Source organism: Lytechinus pictus, chromosome 14 (genome assembly GCF_037042905.1).
Source record: "Lytechinus pictus isolate F3 Inbred chromosome 14, Lp3.0, whole genome shotgun sequence".
Classification (NCBI taxonomy): Eukaryota; Metazoa; Echinodermata; class Echinoidea; order Temnopleuroida; family Toxopneustidae; genus Lytechinus; species Lytechinus pictus.
In genome coordinates, this window is record NC_087258.1 from 7,628,024 (window position 1) to 7,648,281 (window position 20,258).

General features: G+C 35.2%; 1 protein-coding gene across 1 annotated transcript; it reads left to right on the top strand.

Moving 5' to 3' along the window:
- Positions 1–10,964: 10,964 nt before the first annotated feature.
- On the top strand, positions 10,965–15,027 carry LOC129275964 (uncharacterized). The gene is made up of 2 exons (XM_064109729.1): positions 10,965–12,686; positions 14,959–15,027. The coding sequence occupies exons 1-2, from the start codon at positions 11,277–11,279 to the stop codon at positions 15,025–15,027; spliced, it is 1,479 nt and encodes a 492-aa protein (XP_063965799.1). The 5' UTR covers positions 10,965–11,276.
- Positions 15,028–20,258: the final 5,231 nt, after the last annotated feature.

Below are 20,258 nucleotides of genomic sequence, written 5' to 3' on the forward strand. Positions count from 1 at the left end.
GGGGCCCATCCGGAGTAGAATTTCCGCCCTTTCAAATGATAACAAAAATCGTAATTTGAATGATGACTCTACATTAGCAACATAGAATGTCCAGACGAAATCATTTTTTCAGTTATTTAGTAAGTTATTTTTCCTTCTTTAGACCATACTTTCCAACCAGCTCATACACCTAAATGCAAATAGAAATGAAGGTAAATAAACAAACGAACATTTTCTTTATTATTATTGGGGTTAACCGTATGTATCTTTACTCCAATTGTAGGTCGAAGGGTTTGTCCAGGACAGCAGTTGGCAAGGACTGAGATATTTCTCTTCCTCACGTATCTTCCCCAGTTTTCCCTTCACCCTGGCCGAAGGCACACCGAAGGATCTACCTACTCACTACTTCAGTCTCACCAATCAATCGAAAACCTATAGGACTCACGCGGTTAAAATCGCATAGGTTATTCATGAATGCCAGAGGCATGTGAAAGATTACCTTGTCTTGAATGTGGGTGGGTGTGTTTGTGTTTGTGTGTGCGCGCACTTTGCTCTTACCCATGATGGAAAAAAAAAAACAAGGACGCATGCAAGAACTTCACATTTATACCGAGGAGACAAAACACAGCTTGGGCGTCCTTGATAAGTGGAGTGTCTCAAATGGTCCCAAATTCATATGCTCTTACTTAGATCTGGAGGAATACATAAAAAAGAGTTTCCTCTAGTAAAGTTACGTTTTGATCCTCGCTGTACGACATTCCAGGTGACACATAAGTCCTAGCTCGGTTATGAAGTGGCATACGTTTCTGAAAAGAAAAAAATAAAATGCCCTTTATTTCCACCATGAACTTTTAGTGAGTGTGTGTGGTGCTTATTATTCATAGATCATATTTACATGATGTGTTTATTTTGGTGTAATTCTGTACCGCTTTGAATACTGATGTAAACTCTTGTAGAATTTCGATAAAAATGAATTGTCATTAGCTAAAGAAAAACTGTTTGTGACAATAGCACTTTATTAATTTAAGAATTGAATTAGACAAGCAACGATTATATTTTTTTAAATGTGAACAGTGATAAGAATTCAGTATTTGAGTAACACTGTTCAATATCCTGCCCATCATTCCAATGTTTTAAGTGCATTACGAGTATTGAAGGTCAAACATTCACTCCTAAACACCATCGTTACGCCCAAGAATGAGGAGAATTTACAATTACGATGATTATTTATACATTATATATATATATTTTTTTTAACCGCGACGCCTTCAGAATGAACTACCTTTCACCTTTAACGAGATTCTGTTTATCACAAAACTTCCAATAGATCTGAATTTGATATTTCTGGGCAAACAAAACCGAATATATGACTTTTATCGTTTCAAAATGAGCGAGATGTTGTTTGCATAAAAGGTAGAGATGTTTGTTTCCTGATATCAATCCACCAAGACTGGCCATGACACCTGAAAAAAAATCTGTTAACGGTCAGTCTCAAATTTTGAATTTTAAGTCGATCTTCGAAGTCTGTTTATATAGTAAAAATTGATCTCGAAAAGATATAGGGCCTTTTCACACGTGAATCTTGAATCATCATTGTAACAATGATTGCAATTCGCCTTTAGAATCATCGGACCATATTCACGCTCACTCGAAAACTGTGATTTGAATTCGAATTCCCGAGCAAAGGCGGAATGTGTCCAATGGTGGCTTGTTGGAAGTGATACTAAAAATAATCATAAAGAATAATTACGAATGCTAACAATGGCAGCAATAATAGTAAAATAACAATTTAATGATAGTGCCAACAATAATGGGACCATCCGATTTTATTGGTGCAGTTTGTCTAATTATTGTGTTATTAATCTTATTTAGGACGTTCCTCATGGCGCAGTCAAAATTCCCGTACGGCGAGTCGAAAACAGCCATTTTAACATTTTTGTACCAGCAACATAATGGTGGTTTGAATAAAAATGAATAGAAAGGCTGTTTTCGACTCGCCGTAGGACCGCCGTAGGAGAAATGTGACTGCGGCATTTAAGTGAAGTCGATGTCATTATCAACAAAGTTACCACACAGTTAATTGGTCTGTTTGAATGCAAAATATCATTGCAAACAATAATAAGACCTTATATGCTTATTAGTTTATTGAAATATTTTAGATAATAACTGCTACAAGTAAATTTCTACTCCTTGCTTATTTTCTTCTCTCACAACGTGAACCGGCATCGTTTGTAAAAGATTAATGTGAAAAGCATTATCTGTTCAATTATTCTTTCAATACTCATGTTTTTATTAAATAATTTGATATCATGAATAACGCGCTTTTTGGAGTAAAAATCATGTCATTTGTAGAAACATAGTCAAATGTGTCTTTTTTATATGTCCATTTATGTAGCGCAGTTACAGTGAATATACTCAACTGCGCTTGGATACTTGGTATATTATTATTACCCCGGCTGTAGCTAAGCCGCCATATTAATAGGCGCTAAAGCGTTCAAGGAATAAATCCTACAGGGTACCCATTCATCACACCTAGGTCGAGCGCAGCACAATTTGGATAAATTTCTTGACAAAGGAATTTACGCCATTGCTGGGATTCGAACCCACGACCCTTTGTTTAAAAGTCCGGAGAGTAATCCACTGGGCCACAACGCTCTACTGTTGATGGATACGGATGTTTTGCACAATGATATAGGAAGGAATCGATGCGAGACAGGCAAATTGAAAGAGAAAAAGACAAAGAAAGACATTGCCTGTATGTGTGTGAGGGTGCACACGCGTGTGTATTGGTGCGTGAATGTGTGGTGTGCTCGTGGGGAGTATGCAGCAGATATAGATAGATGAGAAGAAATGCTGTTTTTCAATGGATGAATGAATGGAGGGAGAATTAAAGAGAGAGAGAGGGAGAGAGGCCACAGAAAAGAAGAAAGATCAGGAAGGTAGAGAGAGAGAGAGAGAGAGAGAGTAGACAAGAAGGGGGAAACGAGAGGGAGGGGGAGAGAGAAAGGGAGAAAAACCTGTGATATTTTCATCACATTTCTTTTTATGTTTTCTGTATTTCTTTTTTAGATTAGCAATCATTCTCACGGGCACTACCAATCAACTTGATTGCCATAATAAATTGACTTTAAAGATATCATTTTGCAAACATTTCGCAACTTTCACTGGCGACGTACGGAGTTACGACCAATGATAAAATCACTCGTGGTATCATCATGGGAAGCAAACACCACTCGGAGTGGCAATTGAACATCTTCAATACAGATAAGTATGCTATGGAGGTTTCGAGGAGCTCCTTTTCTGTCTCATCTCCAGTCATTTACTGGTACTGATGATAATGATGAAAACAAAGAATCATTTCCAACACGACACACCATTTTCATGAATGGACATTCATTAGGGTAAGAAACTCCATCCAAATGGGGTGTCATTGTGATCGCATTTATGTATTTAAAACGTCCACAAAATATTTATCAGTTTTTCTTTATGAGAAACTTCCAGGCATGGACGGTTGGATACAAAACGAGGTTTCCCGCTATCATAAACTCCTTCAAAATAAGACGTATCTCAGTCTTAAGAAAATTAATAACTGACCAACCAGATAGATGGTCAGTGTACATGGTGTAATGTCATAAAACGCTATCTTCTTACACCATTAAACCTCACTAAGTAATTTCCACTCTTCAAACTGAATTCGAAGGTCTATATATAATTTGAAAGCAATATATCTATTTCAAACAATAAAGTTTACATTTTGATAACGTATAGGTCCAAATATTAAAAAAGTGTGTCCCTGCACATATTTCATTACATTCTAATTGTTAAGAATTTGTTACAATTCGCATATTTTTTAAAGTTTATAAAGTTTAAATGAAATGTGCTCCATCACCGCCTAATGAAAGAAACACTGGATGTTTTAGAGTAAGTTTTCTGCTATAAAAGAAATTTCAGCAATCCTGCACCCTAAATGAAAAAAGGTGCAAAAAATGCACCTTTGTGAGACTGTTTGCATCTATGAATGACTGTTTGCACCATAAAAGGTGCAAAGGTGAACCTCTTAGGAAGCAATTATTACTGCGTTCAAAATACGTTTAATTTGCACCTTAAAATTGTGCAATATAAAGCTAGTTACTGAAAAGCTTCTAAGAGTGCGACTCCAAATGCATTTCAAAGGGTGCACAATTGCACCTTCTTTTCTTAATGTGTACACTTTACATGTTTTATACCTGAAAACCATCAAAGAATTAGTATCAAATAGAATCACAACAAGGTTCTAAAGGAAGAAGAATATGACACCGCGATCAAAACATATGAACATTTAGAAAATAGATCAAAAAAAAAAAAAAGAGGAAGTAAATACGAAAGGGAAAAGGGAAAATGTAATAAGACAGTCGTGTATTAGTTATGGTTGGTAAATGCACTCTCCACAATGACCATAAAATCGAGAAACAAATAAAGTGATATCCACTTCAATTGTCAGTCATTCTTAAAATGATTCAAATTCAGGAAAAATGTCTACTCGTTAAATAAATTCAAAAATTAGTCAACCTAATAAGAGATAATCTGTTTGAATGACATGTTCAAGGAGTTCCAGATATTACCAGTATAAATCGAAATTTAGCAGGTTTCCTTACAAAAGGCTTCAATTTTGTGTAAATGCGTAATTTTCTGTTGGATATCAAATGTCACAATCCCTACCAACCCCCTCAATAAGCCCCCAAACAAAAAAAAAGACAAAGGGAAATTTGCGAACAGTTATTTGCAATGTCTTTAGTTAATAAGAGCGACACAGTGCTAAGTTTCAATAATGAGAGAGAGAGAGAGAGAAAAAAAATTACTCCAATGTTATTCTCCCTTGTAGAAAGGGAATGTATTTTTGTATAGATTTTTTTTTCAATGTATACAATTTTATTGATTTAAAGAACACTTTTCCTCTTCTAATGAAGCCTGTTGCTCGGTAGAGGTTTCCTGGCATGCAAATGAGCATCGACGTTTGGCAATTAACCGAAGGTTAAGTTTTTGAAATGACAACATAACTTAGAAAATATATGGACCTAGTTCATGAAACTTGGCCATAAGGTTAATCAAGTATTACTTAACATCCTGCCTGAGTTTCATGTCACATGATTAAGGTCAAAGGTCATTTAGGGTCAATGAACTTAGACCATGTTGGGGGGAATCAACATCAAAATCTTAACCTAAGGTTAAGTTTTTGAAATGTCATCATAACTTAGAAAATATATAGACCTAGTTCACGAAACTTGAAAATAAGATTAATCAAGTATCACTGAACATCCTGCACGAGTTTCACATCACATGATTAAGGTCAAAGGTCATTTAGGGTCAATGAACTTTGGCCGAATTAGGGGTATCTGTTGAATTACCATCATAACTTTGAAAGTTTATGGATCTGATTCATGAAACTTGGACATAATAGTAATCAAGTATCATGCACTGAACATCCTGTGCAAGTTTCAGGTCACATGATTAAGGTCAAAGGTCATTTAGGGTCAATGAACTTTGGCCAAATTGGGGGTATTTGTTGAATTACCATCATAACTTTGAAAGTATATTGGTCTAGTTCATAAAACTTGGACATAAGAGTAATCAAGTATCACTGAACATCCTGTGCTTATTTCAGGTCACATGACCAAGGTCAAAGGTCAATGAACTTTGGCCATAATGGGGGTATCTGTTGAATTACCATCATAACTTTGAAAGTTTATGGATCTGACTCATGAAACTTGGACATAAGAGTAACCAAGTATCACTAAACATCTTGTGCGGGTTACAGTAGTTTTCAAAGTCAGCACTGCTATATTGAATCGCGTGATGCAGTTGAGACCGCCAGAGGCATTTCACTTGTTTTTTGTTATTTCCCTCATTTTTAGGTTGCTGCTTATTTTTAAACAACATGATTTATAACTTCACATTATCTGTACTGGTAATCGGCCGAGAAGGGATAGTGTCGTAACATGAAAAAAAAATATATTTTTGTTTTAATTTCCCGAGGTATGGAAGGTGGTAGCTCGTCCCGCATGGTCCTATCCCGTCCAGCTCGACCACCCATCCCCTCTACCGAATCTACCCGTTTTTTCATTTATCAGGGTTGGCAAATATGTTTATGTTGATCTCAACTTTTCTTTCTCCGTATATTGTGCAAAAGTCTTTCATGTAATATATTATACAAATATATCAGGCTTTGAGAAAGTATAGTGGGAATTATTTATCCGGGGTTGGACTGGCAATTACTATTTTTCCCGAGGAGCGAAGCCCGAGGATTAATAATTCCCACTATGCTTTCCAAAGAAACGCATGATATATTTGTTTTATATCCCTCTTCAACTTTGTGGACCTAGTCCTTGCTGATTTTGAACCAATCTCGACCAAATCTAACGTTGCCGGAACTAGTCCTAATCTAGGCCTGTCGAGCTAATTGCTGGACAGTTCATGGGTAGGCTGCGCGCGGCTTCTACCCGACTGCACTTTATGAGAGTTCCGCTGCGCTGCGTTGGCCGTTGCTGCAGTGGCACTCAAAATAGATACGCGCAGTTAAAATGTATGCTCTAAAAATTAGTATCGGATCTTGACTCACCTTGTTATGTATGTTTATTCCATATTAAAGGATCATGTATGAGTGGCCGTTGGAATTAGATTTTCTGCTTTGTAATCTAGACCAAATTCCACACTGTTTTTCAGATTGTTGGTACGGTAATTTGGACGAGAGCTTGTATTTTACTTTATTTACTTTTTGCGGATGATCGATATCTGGTGGGTCAAGTCAGGGAGCATGCGCAATTCAAAGTTGAGAGAAAATATCGAGCATGAGCATGCGCAGTTCTGCCCATGAAAGTATATCGAAAAATATACGGAGCTACAAGAAAACTATACGGAGCTAATTGCAGCGATGTGTTTTCCTATTGAAATTATACTTTGTCACATGATCACGAATTGACCAATCGTTAATCTAGAATACTCATGAATATTCATAAGAGGGACATAAATATATATATATATATATATATGGGAAAGTGAATAAAAGAACTTGTTGGTATTGCAAACTTGCATTACTCGTGAATATCATTTGTTTCGCATTTCTGATGTCTTATGTAATTATATATGTATATATATATATATATATAATATGAAAATATTGATAACAGCGTCATATGAGAGATATATTAACATAGAAATCCAAAATTATACGTTTAGTAATGCTGATGAAAAATAAAGCCTGCAGATAACAAAATTGTTATAATGAGTAATGTAAATGAAAACATTTCAACAATAATCTAGTAGATTTTTATAACTTAATATCTACATGATATTGAATACAGAAATATGTTTCATAATTTGAAATCCTAAAGCAAATCAACGTCAGCTTTTACATTGCTCATCACGTATTCAATGCATGATTCAAGTTTTGTTATAGAACGTATCGAGAAGGTCCGCGTACTGTTATTACTGATCATGATTATAATTAACAATGATCGTAAATCGAGCTTGCCCTGCGGAATACTAATTCTTTGTGATTTGAATAGGTTTTTAATATCTCCCTTCTCTAACATGATTGTAATTCACATTAGCCTTGGAGTTCAGAGAGAACTGAATAAACCATTATGATCATATAATTGGCCGTACAAAGTCAGCAGCAAGTGCACAAACGATCGCTTCATCTGTGATGTATTCAATTTGTAATATGATAACTATAATAATGATGATAATGATAATAATAAAACAAAGAAGATAATAATAGTAATAATAATGATAACAAATAATGATAATAATAGTAACAATTATAATACTAATGATGATACTACTACTTCTAATAATACTACTGCTACTGCTACTGCTACTACTACTACTACTTCTATTACTGTAACTACGACTAACTATAATGATAATGACAAGGATAATAAAAAATAACCATATGTATCATTGAGTACTAAGTATAATGTTCTACACAATGCATAATAATATTTACTGCTGACTAATATTGGGTTTTCTGAAGTTATAAAATGTATGGTCGAAGCTATCAACCCTTTAAACACCGTCAGTTAGGCCTACTTCGTGAATACCCTCGTCTATCTTTTAAACATGCCTTTTTGGTTGCATTGCCTGCTTTTATACCTTCCATGACCTATACCACATTTTATGATACATTAGTTTGAACATTAATCATAGTTTCTTGCGTATTTGCAATTCCTTTGAAAATTATTAATAGCAAATGCAATAGAAATCTAGGCACCACGGCCGAGAGAATTAAATAAAATACATCTTGGGTCTGGAATCTAAAGAGCAATTATGACATAAAGGGCCTACACCTTCTAAAATTCATCTCCACGCAAATTGTATTCGAAATCGCGTTAACAAGTTAACTTCTGAATTTTGTAATTGTCATAGGACTTGTTCAAGTTTAAATTATCCCTGAAGACATCAGGTTAACTTTGAAGTCAATAGCAACAGTGGATTTATCGCCTTAAAAAATGAATTAATCTTTATATATACAAAATACGCTGGTATACCCTCAGCTGAGAAAAATCCTGCATTCGAACGGTGTGATTTATATCAAGCTGTATAAAGTCAGCTTCCTGATATTAATTTGTTCATATCTTACTGGAAATAATGATAAAGAGTATTAAATCTCCAAAGGTACGTCAACGATTGCCCTTGAATACAGCAAAGACCGGAAAGTCATAAAGAGCTGAATATTGAGATGAACTTTAAGAAAACTTTTCCATCTCTCTCATGTCCTTAACCTTTATAATGTATGCGATTTATTGGTATCAAGTGGTTGCCATTTGTCACGTTTTTCCTTTTCTAGACTGAAGCGAAGAGTTTATTCCAAAGGGCGTCAAATAAAAATGTAGGTCCTATATTGCGCGCGCACACAACTTCAAGAGTGATAAATTGTACACGTTGTATCTTGTCAAACGATTGCTGTGCTTTCACCTTTCAAAAATTAATTATCATAAAATGAACCAAAAAATTCCTTGAATTCTAAAGTCGTCAAGAAATAATTCGAATGGGCAACTATTATTCCCTTTTCTTTTATTAAATAACTTGCCATGAATTATGCCTCTTGTTATATCAATCATCCATCCTTAAACATGTTAAAACATTTTCAATTTCATTAACGGGTTTTGTGTTTCTTTTTATCAGTGTAGATTTTATTCATCGTCCTAGAACCCCCTAAATGATTAATTTTTGCAATCATCTCTGAAAACCACAATGTCTCGTGAAACCTCCTTAATATCATGACAAATGTAATCACTGGTATTGAAAAATTGGAATTAAATGTGGAAAGAAAAATATAGGCCTATTTCTGTTTTTCAAAATTACACCAGTGAATCACTTAACGCAAGAGTTGACAACATGGGAATTGTTAGCAACCCTTTTCAGATCGAAAGAAGTCCAGATGCTGGCCCTTCGAGATTTTTTCCCCTCCACTCTCTGCGCACCATCCACTGCACGTTTTCCTCCACACTGCACATACCCAATGATCGCGCGACCCTCGAATTTATCCCTCTCCCTTCGAGGGTAAATTCGGGAGAGGGGTAAATTCGAGGGTCGCGGGATCACTGGGTATTCGGGAGAGGGGAGGGGAAAAAAATCTCGAAGGGCCAGCATCTGGACTCATCGAAAGAAGTAATATAATTGTTACTGTTTTAAAGCCACATCAACCCAACAAAAAGTTCATTCAGACAAAGACAGAAAAATCACACAAGCATAACAATGAAAAAAAAATTATCGAGAACAGATCGAAAATAAACTTTACAAAACAAAGTATAAAGAAAACAGTGACATGCACCGGGCTGTCAGTTGTATAAGTAAGTATGGGAGGAGTCAATGTTTCACACTCAATTTTCAATAGTATTTTTATTGAATAATACCTGTTATTTTCGACTCAAAACTACAGCTAACTTTCTTCTTCTTATTTTTTTTTTTTTTACAGATTTTGGCTAATTGTAATTGTAAGAATACACGTCTGAATAATTTCACGTCATCTGCTTTTTACATCATTATACTTTTATTGTAAATTGCATGTTTTTAATTATCACTTTAGCTTTAAGATTCCTTCACATGTACTTACTAATTTATGCCTCTCTTCCGATGTTGTTATGTAAATGAATTGCTATATTTGTTGTGTTGTGCTATGTACATTGTCACAGGGCCCCACGGGAGACCAACACAGTGTTGAATGGGCTTCCCTGTTTTTAACCAAATAAATAAATTAATTAAACAAATGAATAAATAAATCATCGCTTGGGTAGACGAGTAGCCTGGGCACCGACAATACCTAACTCACTACTATACTGGAGGTAGCCTGAATTTGAGACCTTATATGCTATGCAGTAGATATCAAAACTGTAAGTTATCGAGAGGGAATGGTTGTTTCAAGTTCATGGACAGAGGTGTCGGCTAAAGCCACTCTTGAACGCAATTTTAGCAGTGATAGATGCAGTTTAACAAGAAATCAAAATCAAAGAAGTAGGGATTCTGTCTTTTCACAACCTACGAGCAAGATTGATTTCTAAGGTTTATTAGAGTTTGCTCACTTTCTTTTAGGTCGGCGTGATGGAAACAATATATTACAGCCCAGCACATCGGGTATAGTGGCGACGGGCACGCATTTGAAATAAGTACCCACTGCCATGACTGCGAAGAATATCAATTTAACAATTCCACTCTGCGTGCAACCGTGAACGCTCCCAACATTGACAAGATCGAAATATGGGTATAGGAATCAGAGCAGGAGAGATGACGCGACTTTTGTGGAAGTGTGGACGTAGATGTACATTAACGCCAAAGCTTCGTCAGGGAGTGAACGGCTTAGTTTGCGAAAGGGTGCATACTCAAACAAAATCTATGTATCTGCGTCACGCGAGTCGTGTAATTGTTGCCGTGGCGGAAATAATAACTTGCAATCCGACAAACTGGGAGTATTTGTTAGTGGAGCTTTAGAGTGTGGAATGTGAGGAGATGCAGGTAGTTCATCTTGTCAGTTTGCCATCGGTGATTTGTCTAGAACACTTGCTTTCTTTTTTTGCTTTCCTCCTCCAACATTTTGATAAGTCGCAAGCTGTGCATCCAGCAACTTATGAACAGTTGAGTTGTTGCATGTCATCTTCGGTCGAGAAAGTAATTCTTTAAAAGTGACATCTTTGAATAAACCCATCAGACGAGAAATGGTCGTATAGACGCTGTTGATACAGAACTAATCCGGAAATATTCATGGTTTTGGATAAATTTCCAGGCATATTCTGGTCAGGAGCCTAAACATAACGTTTGCAGACATGGCAAATAATGGTCTTACCATTCCCGATGACGGATATGACTTTTCGAAGAAGAAATTGAGTGTCAACCTGAGCCATGTGTCTCTGACAAGTATCCAAACACCCAGTAGTGACAAGAAACAATCTGCCCTGGTATCCGTCAAAATGGGCCTTTGTAATATCTCGCCCTATTCCAAAAAAGGAAAACACCTCCAAATCCTGAAGATGGTTTTGTTTCCACTTCTTCCTGCTGCGGCATTGTTGATCTTTGTCAGTGTTGAACTGGACTCTACATTGCGCGAACGGGACAAACTAGAGGCATCCAGGAGAGAAATAGCTCTCTCGAAAAGCGTTGGAGAACTGATCCACAGCATACAGGTCGAACGCTCGGAAGTTACCCTCTTTATCGTAAAATCCGAAAACATGACGTCCACAGAATCCATTGTCTGGGGGGAACGTCTTCAAGACTGTTACAATAGAACAGATGATGCCCTTGCCAACCTACTTGAATGGCCTCTGAAAAATTCAGAAGAGTCTAATATGTACGACTCGAAGGGGACGTTTCAGTTGTATTTGGATGAAGAACGAGACATTTTATCTTCCGTTGACGTTGCAGAGGAGATCCTTTTTTATTCCAATATCAACAAGGTTTTGATTGATTGGTTCATTGATACACTCCGAGAGAATGTCCACGAAGGTCTTTGGAATGAGATCGTATCCTATCAATTCTTGGTCCAAGCAAAAGAGAATGTAGGACTTCTTATGGCCTACGGAGAAGAGGCGTTTTTGAATCGAACACTCCGAAATGAGGACTTTTTATCCTTCATGAAAAACGATATCCTTCTCACCTACAATCTCGCATCATCTTTTAAATTTTCCGGCGGCTACGCCAAGGACTTCTACGAGACCCTCATCATAACTTCTGGGATTGAAACTACTGTGCAAATCATGAGGGATGAAATCGTACGAACTCTAAGTGCTAACTCTTCAGGTATAATTACCTTATCATCAACAGACTGGTTCGGGAACCTCAGCGGGTATCTCAATGGCCTCAAGAAAGTCGAGGATGTCGTGATTGATCACATCGACGACATCATCGATGACAGCATCAGTGTTATCATAGACGAAGTAATCATTGACGGTATCCTATTCGGAATCATTGCCCTCGTGGCGCCAATCATCATATTCTTTGCCATCAGGACCACATCGAAGATCCAGGCCTATGCCTTTGGACTAACCGTGAAGACCAAACAGCTGGCCAGTGAAAAGAAGAGAAGCGATTCCCTGCTTTATAGAATGCTTCCAAGAACAGTGGCTCAACAGCTCAAACTCAACATGACTGTCCCGGCTGAGAATTATGACAGTGTTACTATCTACTTCAGCGACATTGTGGGTTTCACCAAGCTTTCAGCCATCAGTAGCCCGATGCAGGTAATTCAAATTCAAATTGAAATTGACATTCAAATTTCAAATTCAACTTCATATTCAAATTCGAACGGAAACTAAAATTCAAACTCAAATTAATATCAAAATTCAGTAGCCCGATGGAGGTGAATGTTATTCATTTCGCTTTCTGATTTTGATATGTAGACTAGAGCCATTCTGGAAAAGAGGCCTCTGTAAACTTAATGGCTGCCAAATTGACCATTCAGAATCTTATCCCTACAGAATTCTTTCATAATATTCGCTTTCACAGACATGAATACTGCAAAAATATGCATACACAACGTATACCATTTGTAAAATCTGTTTGCGGTTAATGAATTATGCAAATGTATGCATATTTTGCAATATTATGCTATAATTTGATAATTTCAGCTCAATGTTTATAATTTTTGGTACAAATAGCATTTGCATTATTATGAATAATTATACGGCCTTTTGAATATGATATCACAATCAATGTTTATGTAGTTCATTGTTTCTTGAATTTCTGATGTAACACCTTGTATTTTTAACCAGTTGTTTTGTAATGTTTGTTATGAGCTCTGTCAAAGTATTGATTATCAAAGACAGAAAAATAATTAGCTTCAATTATTTCATTATTTCATAACGCTTTTACAGCAACTTTTAATTCATTTAATTATATCCAGGGACATACACACATGCACCCACACCCGCATTTGCATACAAAGTAAAATGCTTGCAAGGTGGGCGTTCCCATATAAAAGCACACTGGTGATGATCTAATCAGTTTCGTGAATATGTTTGTATTCAAAGCAAAGGTGGTATTAATTGGCTCAATTTCAATTATAAAATGATTTCTTGAATTATGTTGTTCGTTCATATTTAGAAGTTTAGATGATTAAAGGGGAAGTTCTTCCTGACAAACAGTTTATTGTAAAAAAAATAGCAGAAAAATAACAAAATATATGGCGAAGGTTTGAAAAAAATCCATCAAAGAATTAAATAAAGGTTATTAGAATTTCAATTATTTGAATTGTGACGTCACATGCGAGCAGCTTTCCTACATATCGCTTGGTGAAAAATCAAATAAATGTCATTTTCCCAGAAAATTGAAAATAGAATATTTACTGTATCCTCAGTATATCATTAATCGGTCATTAAAAGAAAACAAAAATAAGTGATCACGTACCATTAAAAAATTGAAATGTATGCATTTTATATGACATAACATATGGGGCAGCTACGCGTTTATGACATCACAAATCCAGAACTTAAAATTATAATAAATTTCTCAATCTTTTATGGATTTTCCTCAAACCTTCAACAATATTAATTATTATTTTCTGACATTTTTACAACAAACTTTTCTTCAATCAGAGTGAAATTCCCCTTTTAATGCTCACATTTAAATCATGATAATACTGTGTAATAAATTCTCAATTCCTTTATTGGTTTACCCAATCAGTGGCAGTTAATATCCGTAGGTGTAATTATGTTCCCTGTTCAACACAATCTGATTACATACATTTAGAGTATTTTTTTTCTTTTGCAATATTAAGTGGAAGCATTCTGCTGAGATTTCCTGTGTGTTTCTACACTACATGCAGGGGCCGCGGAACGGTTTTCAAAGTGGGGGGGGGGGGGCTGACCATGCAAAAAATTACAATCATATGGTCATTTTTACGTTTTTGTACACGGTTTTGGAAAAAAAGTGGGGGGGGGGGGGGCTGAAGCCCCCCCCCCAGCCCCCCCGCTTCCGCGGCCCCTGACATGTATGCTGGTCAAATTGCCCAAATCTGTCAAAACTTCTCAGAACTAATTAACCCACCCACGAAACCATATAATATCTCATTTTGTCTATCGAGTAGACCTTTTATAGGCCAGGCTGTGATGTTCTAAAGTTCAACAACGAACAATTTACTCCATGTACTTCTAATAACAAATTTTGATCATTAGAGTTCATTAAACCTTTTTTAACGTATTGCATGTGCATCCACACGTATTTTCAATGTGGTACCCCCCTGTCCTCTCAAAGGCTGTCACTTCATCGAACTTAGAGGCAGCCAGCTTCCCCAGCTTGATATACCTTTACATTCGGGATCCTGAATGATCAATGTCAGCTTTCCTCGATTTGGGGTTCAATTAGATGGCTTGATTGGGAGGGCAGGTAAATGAGAGTCATCTGTAATTGTTTTATGCCATTCAATTTAGTATAAAGTATTCTGCGAAGGCAGTTCGTATCGAAGTCATCGTGTTTGTGTTTTTGAGATGTGTCTGATTCTCGATCATGTGACAGGTCCGTAGAGAAAACCTAAGATTTAGTCTTGAGAGAGAATCTGCTGACCAGATTAATTTTAGGTGTTAAAATGCTCGGAGAGCAAATTTCCAATACTGCAGCGAATTTCATGGGTAATGTCCCCTTGGCCATTATATAGAACTTCAAATATTCACATATGTAGTTGACGTCTTTAAAGGATAGCCTTTTTCTTTTACCTAACGAAGAGATATTTCAGAGGATGATGGGTGCCTGACATGTTTGGTGTTCCTTTGGTGGATTATCAATCCACTTCTGTTGCCCGGCTTTCACCACAACAGCATCCGATAGCTTCCTTAATAGCTCTAATACGCTGCATGCAAGTCTGAGATATCATCACCAAAGTCTAGGTCGGGAATTTCTTCGATTATAGAGCCTAGAGATGCCTCTCTCTACAGTTACCGTCTTGCTCATGACAAAACAAATTGGCGAAAGTATGCAACCTTGACGCACTTCTATAGTACCTTAAACCAAAGCTTAGCAAAGATCGTATAGAAACACTTTTCTACGATTGATTCCACTGACTACAATACACAATAAATCGTAAAAATCAAGTGTACGATTAATCGCTAGCCTTTGTGCTACGGGACTCAGGAATGGTGAAAGATTGTATTGATTGTAGGGAGCATAGTTTACGGGGGTCCGGAAAAGTGAGCACCTTCAGCAGTGACGGACTGTTAATGCTATCAAAAGCCTTGCTGAGATAAAGTTCATTGCGATGGGAATATGACATCCCTAGCACTTTTCAATCATAGGACGCAGTGTGAACATTAGTTTCTACATTTGCTAGGCTGGAAACCTGCTTGTTCTTGCCCATGTTTTTATCATGGAGCTCTTCTGTTATTAGGTCTATGTTCTTATAATTTCCTATTCTATATTCAGAATCGTCTGCCAAAGTATCTTCCAAGGAATGGATTGAAGCCGTATTCATTTTTATTGTTGACTGGGGGAAATAGTTACAAGGATGTTAACAAAAAATTGATACTTATATCCGATTGATAGATCACACGTTTACTTGATTATTACTACTATCTAATTATAAAGGATTAAAAAAATATTGAATATTCAAGTTGAATAAATAAATAAACTTCTTATACAAGTTATCAATTTATAAACTATTTATAACTTATTGTCAATATTATATGATCAGCATCAATGTGGTTTTATATTGGGCATGCCTGATGTACTTTGTAAGAATATTACTGTGTATACAGATGTGGGTGTGGGTGCATGTGTGTGCTTGTTTCAGAGTACAATTAACAGTTCTGGTAAAAATGTTTATGAAACAATTTAATCATTGAAGCTTGATATTTGCCCTTGATATTTGCCATTTTGTTTATGAAAGATCTCGTTAAGGTATACAAATAAATACATAAAACAATCAAAGTACAATGAAATGCATGAAAATTATATGTTGTATTAAGGGCCATAAAATTATTAGTAATGATGCAAATGCTATTTGTACCAAAAATAATGAATGTTTCGGCTGAAATTAACATTATAGCATAATATTGCAAAATATGCATAAATTTGCATAATTGATTAATTGCAAACAGAAATAACCAATTTTCCTGAACGGTATACGTTATGTATGGAGGATTTTGCAGTACCTTTGTCAGTGAAAGCGAATATTATAAAAGAGTATTGAAGAAATAAGATTCTGAATGGTCAATTTGGCAGCCATTTTGTCTATGCAAATTAGATGGTCAAAGTATGAGAAATTGGGTTGGAAACTGGTCTTATCAGATTCAGCACATTAAAATTGTGTGAAATAGACCGGTTTCCAACTTTTTCACCAAATTGCTTTTACAACTCAAATTTTCCCTTTATTGGTCTTGTCTAATGGTTGGACGAATTTGATTAAATCACGGTGGCCAATGGCTGTTTTTTTTCATGCAGGGAGGCCGTGCATAAAACATACCCCAAAAATAAGAGTACAGATAAAAAAAATAAAAAAAAGGTACAATATATATATATATATATATATATATATATATATATATATATATATATATATATATATATATATATATAAGAAGGACACAAGGACGAGGAAAAAAACCACTAATACTCCCTTAAGAAACAAATGAAAGTAAAATGGAGAATTCAAATTTCAAGAATTTTCAACTTCAGATTCGAATGATTTCAGATTAATTATTGTGGTATTATATGATAGAAAGATAAAGGTTTCTATTTACTTCAAAGTCTATATTTGGACTTTGTAAACCTATTATACTTGTTTTCTAATCTTTGCTAAAATCATTTGGGAATACAAAAATCCATTATAAGATAAAAATAGCAAGCCTTTACTACTTTGGCGGATAAAAGTAATAACATATTGCCGAATCCAACCTATATAATCCGTTGGCAATCATTATCCAAGCGCTTTTAAAATTGTGTTCCCTTTCAGTTTATGAATATTTTATATCTTAAGTAACTTAATATTCTTTACCTCAGAATGCACCACATTATAAAACAGTGGTGAGAAGCGCATTCAATGAACACCTTAAATACACATGCCCTACTTCTTTCTTTCGGAAAATGTGATCAAATTTATGAAAGGCCTTTTCCCCTCTACAAGATTCTTTCAAATAAATTTCAAGATAAATTATATAAAATACATTCTTCTGTACACAGATACCATAGAAAACCGCTATGAAAACATAATGTTATTAAACAATCATCATGGTCTTTTGCACAACTACGTAATTTGATTTGAGGCAAAAAAACCCATCATATAAACAAAGATTTTCAACGTTAAATTGAAATAAACGAACGAAGATACATTGGATGTATAATAATTTTTCATATTTGTGTTTGGGCACTGCCCACACCATAAAAAAATCCTGGAATGAAACCATTGATTTTATTTTCCTTAAGAATAGCTTTGTATATGTATCCTTCCATTTCATAAATATAGTCTTCCATTTTTAAATAAGGCTTGGTATAAACATAAGGTAAAATAAGGCTTGGTATAAATGTCAAGGCGATGAGAAATATATATCATAATGGATACTTCAAAACGGAATGTTTGGGTAAATGGGAGATGGTTTTGATCTCTAAAGTTGGTTTAAGTATTCGGGATGTTGGAAGTGCTTTACGCAGGCCCCAGATTTTAAAAGCCAGGCTAAAATCAAGTACATAATTTCATGAAAAGATATGACATAGTTATTGCCTTCAAGTTGGATTAACATGATTAAGTCGAGCTACTATTGGCGTTGTAGATGAGGGAAGTGCTTTTCGCACGTCCCAGACTTTGAAGGCAACAAGAACATGAAGAAGTAAAGTTGGAAAGTTAATCCTTCTAATAATTCTTATGATGGTTTGATTATTAAACCATGCTGCAGAGAACACAATGTCGCAAAGTGTGATCTCAGGATGTTCACATAGTGGACAATGTGGAAATATCATTATTATTATTTTGAAATTTTCACAACTTGTAATCTAGAGAAATTATATAAGAAATTATTTTGGAAACGAAAAACACCAGACTCATGCTATTTATTTTATGAAAGACCTAATCTTATTCAAAATGTATAGAAAATTTAATCAGAAGAGACCCGATTTAAAACAGGTCTCCAAGATTCTTTCAATCCTTAATTCCTACTTCATGTCTCATCATTTTATTTATGTTTTTTATGTGACTTTTGTATATAACGATTATGAATATTATATGAACAAATAAAGTCGCTCTTATGAGGATTAAAGAAAAAAATGTGAAAATATTATTGACACTCTTGCTCAAATACAACAGTGTAGAGATATTTTCACACTGTGGACACCTCGACAGTGTGACTGTTCACAGCGTGTTAACATGGTCGACAAAGTGAGTATGTGATTCACAATGTTGAAAGTTTAACAGTGTGAATGTGATTTTTACATTGTGTTCCACACTGAATCACACACTTTGGGACACTGTGTTCTTTCCAGTGGCGAAGGGCTTCTGGAATTTTCTAGTCCCTGAAAAGAATATTGCAGCTTATTGCAAGCTTTATGATCATGATCATAATCTAATATCATAATGAAGGTCATTGGTGATTCTAAATGAACGCAGTGTGCATTACATGGAACGTCACGCACAAAAAGACTCGATAATAAACATCGCATGACTTTACAAAATGTACTAATATAATTAGACAATTTTAGAGATAAGTGAACATTGTGGCCTTCCAGTGTAACTACATATGTATTACGGCGACACTCAGCAATTAATATATTCGATGACATGATGAGGATATGAACAATTGATCATGCGGTAGTATCGCAATATAACGTTTTGTCGCCTAAAGGTACAACCGTAAAATAGCGCTAAGATGAAAAGTTAATAAAGATTAATTTGAAATTCACCAATAATGCAGCAAAATTACCAATTTCGTCATCCATTGTGCATTTCTTTTTCTATCACCGTGTATTAGGCCCATCTATTTCATAAATTCCGTCAAGTAACATCGAAACCACCTTAATTAAGGTGATTTGTCAATTGACAGATCAACTCTTCGTTTCGTATGAATTTTCTTTTTTTATTTATTATTCATCAGGTGATCTGTCAATCGACAGATCAACTATTAATTTCGTACGAATTTTCTTTATTATCAATTATTTATTTATTTATTTTTCCACCTTTTTCTTGTTAGCAGAAAATTTCCAAAAACTCATCATCAATTTTTCTTCAAAATTTTATCAGTTATGCGGATCTATTATGCAATGTTTTTTAAACGAGTTCAAACTTAAAAATTTACACTGACGTCGTAATTTTGTAAAATCACATTATCAATCATATCTCCATTATCAATAATAAGAAAAATCAGTCATATTTACATCATATTAAATTCAGGTCAAGGGTCAACTGTCCATGTCATCAAAAGTCATGTAGAGGTCACGACGCGCGCGTCCAATTTTTAAAATGCTCAAAATCACTTTTTGACCAAAGTAATACTACTACTTCTACTACTAATACTACTACTACTACTACAACTACAACAACAACTACTACTTCTAATTTTACTGCTACTATTACTGCTACTAATACTTTTAATAGAAATAGCGCCAGGTTCTTCCAGCTACCGAAGACCACGACGATCGGCAAATACAATCATGATAACTTACGTCTTAAAGTAATATATACAGTCATAGATTAAAAAGACAATTGTAATAATCAAGATTGCAATTATAATCATCATCTTCGTCATCACCACCACCAACATCGTCATCATTATCATCGTAATAATGAAAAGGAGTGATCACTATATAATAATAATAATAATAATAGTTGGATTTATAAA

Coding starts and splice junctions, on each gene's coding strand:
- LOC129275964 (XM_064109729.1), top strand. CDS start 11,277: ATGGCAAATAATGGTCTTACCATTCCCGATGACGGATATGACTTTTCG. Junction 12,687..14,958: donor CCATCAGTAGCCCGATGCAG/GTAATTCAAATT, acceptor ATCATGTGACAG/GTCCGTAGAGAAAACCTAAG.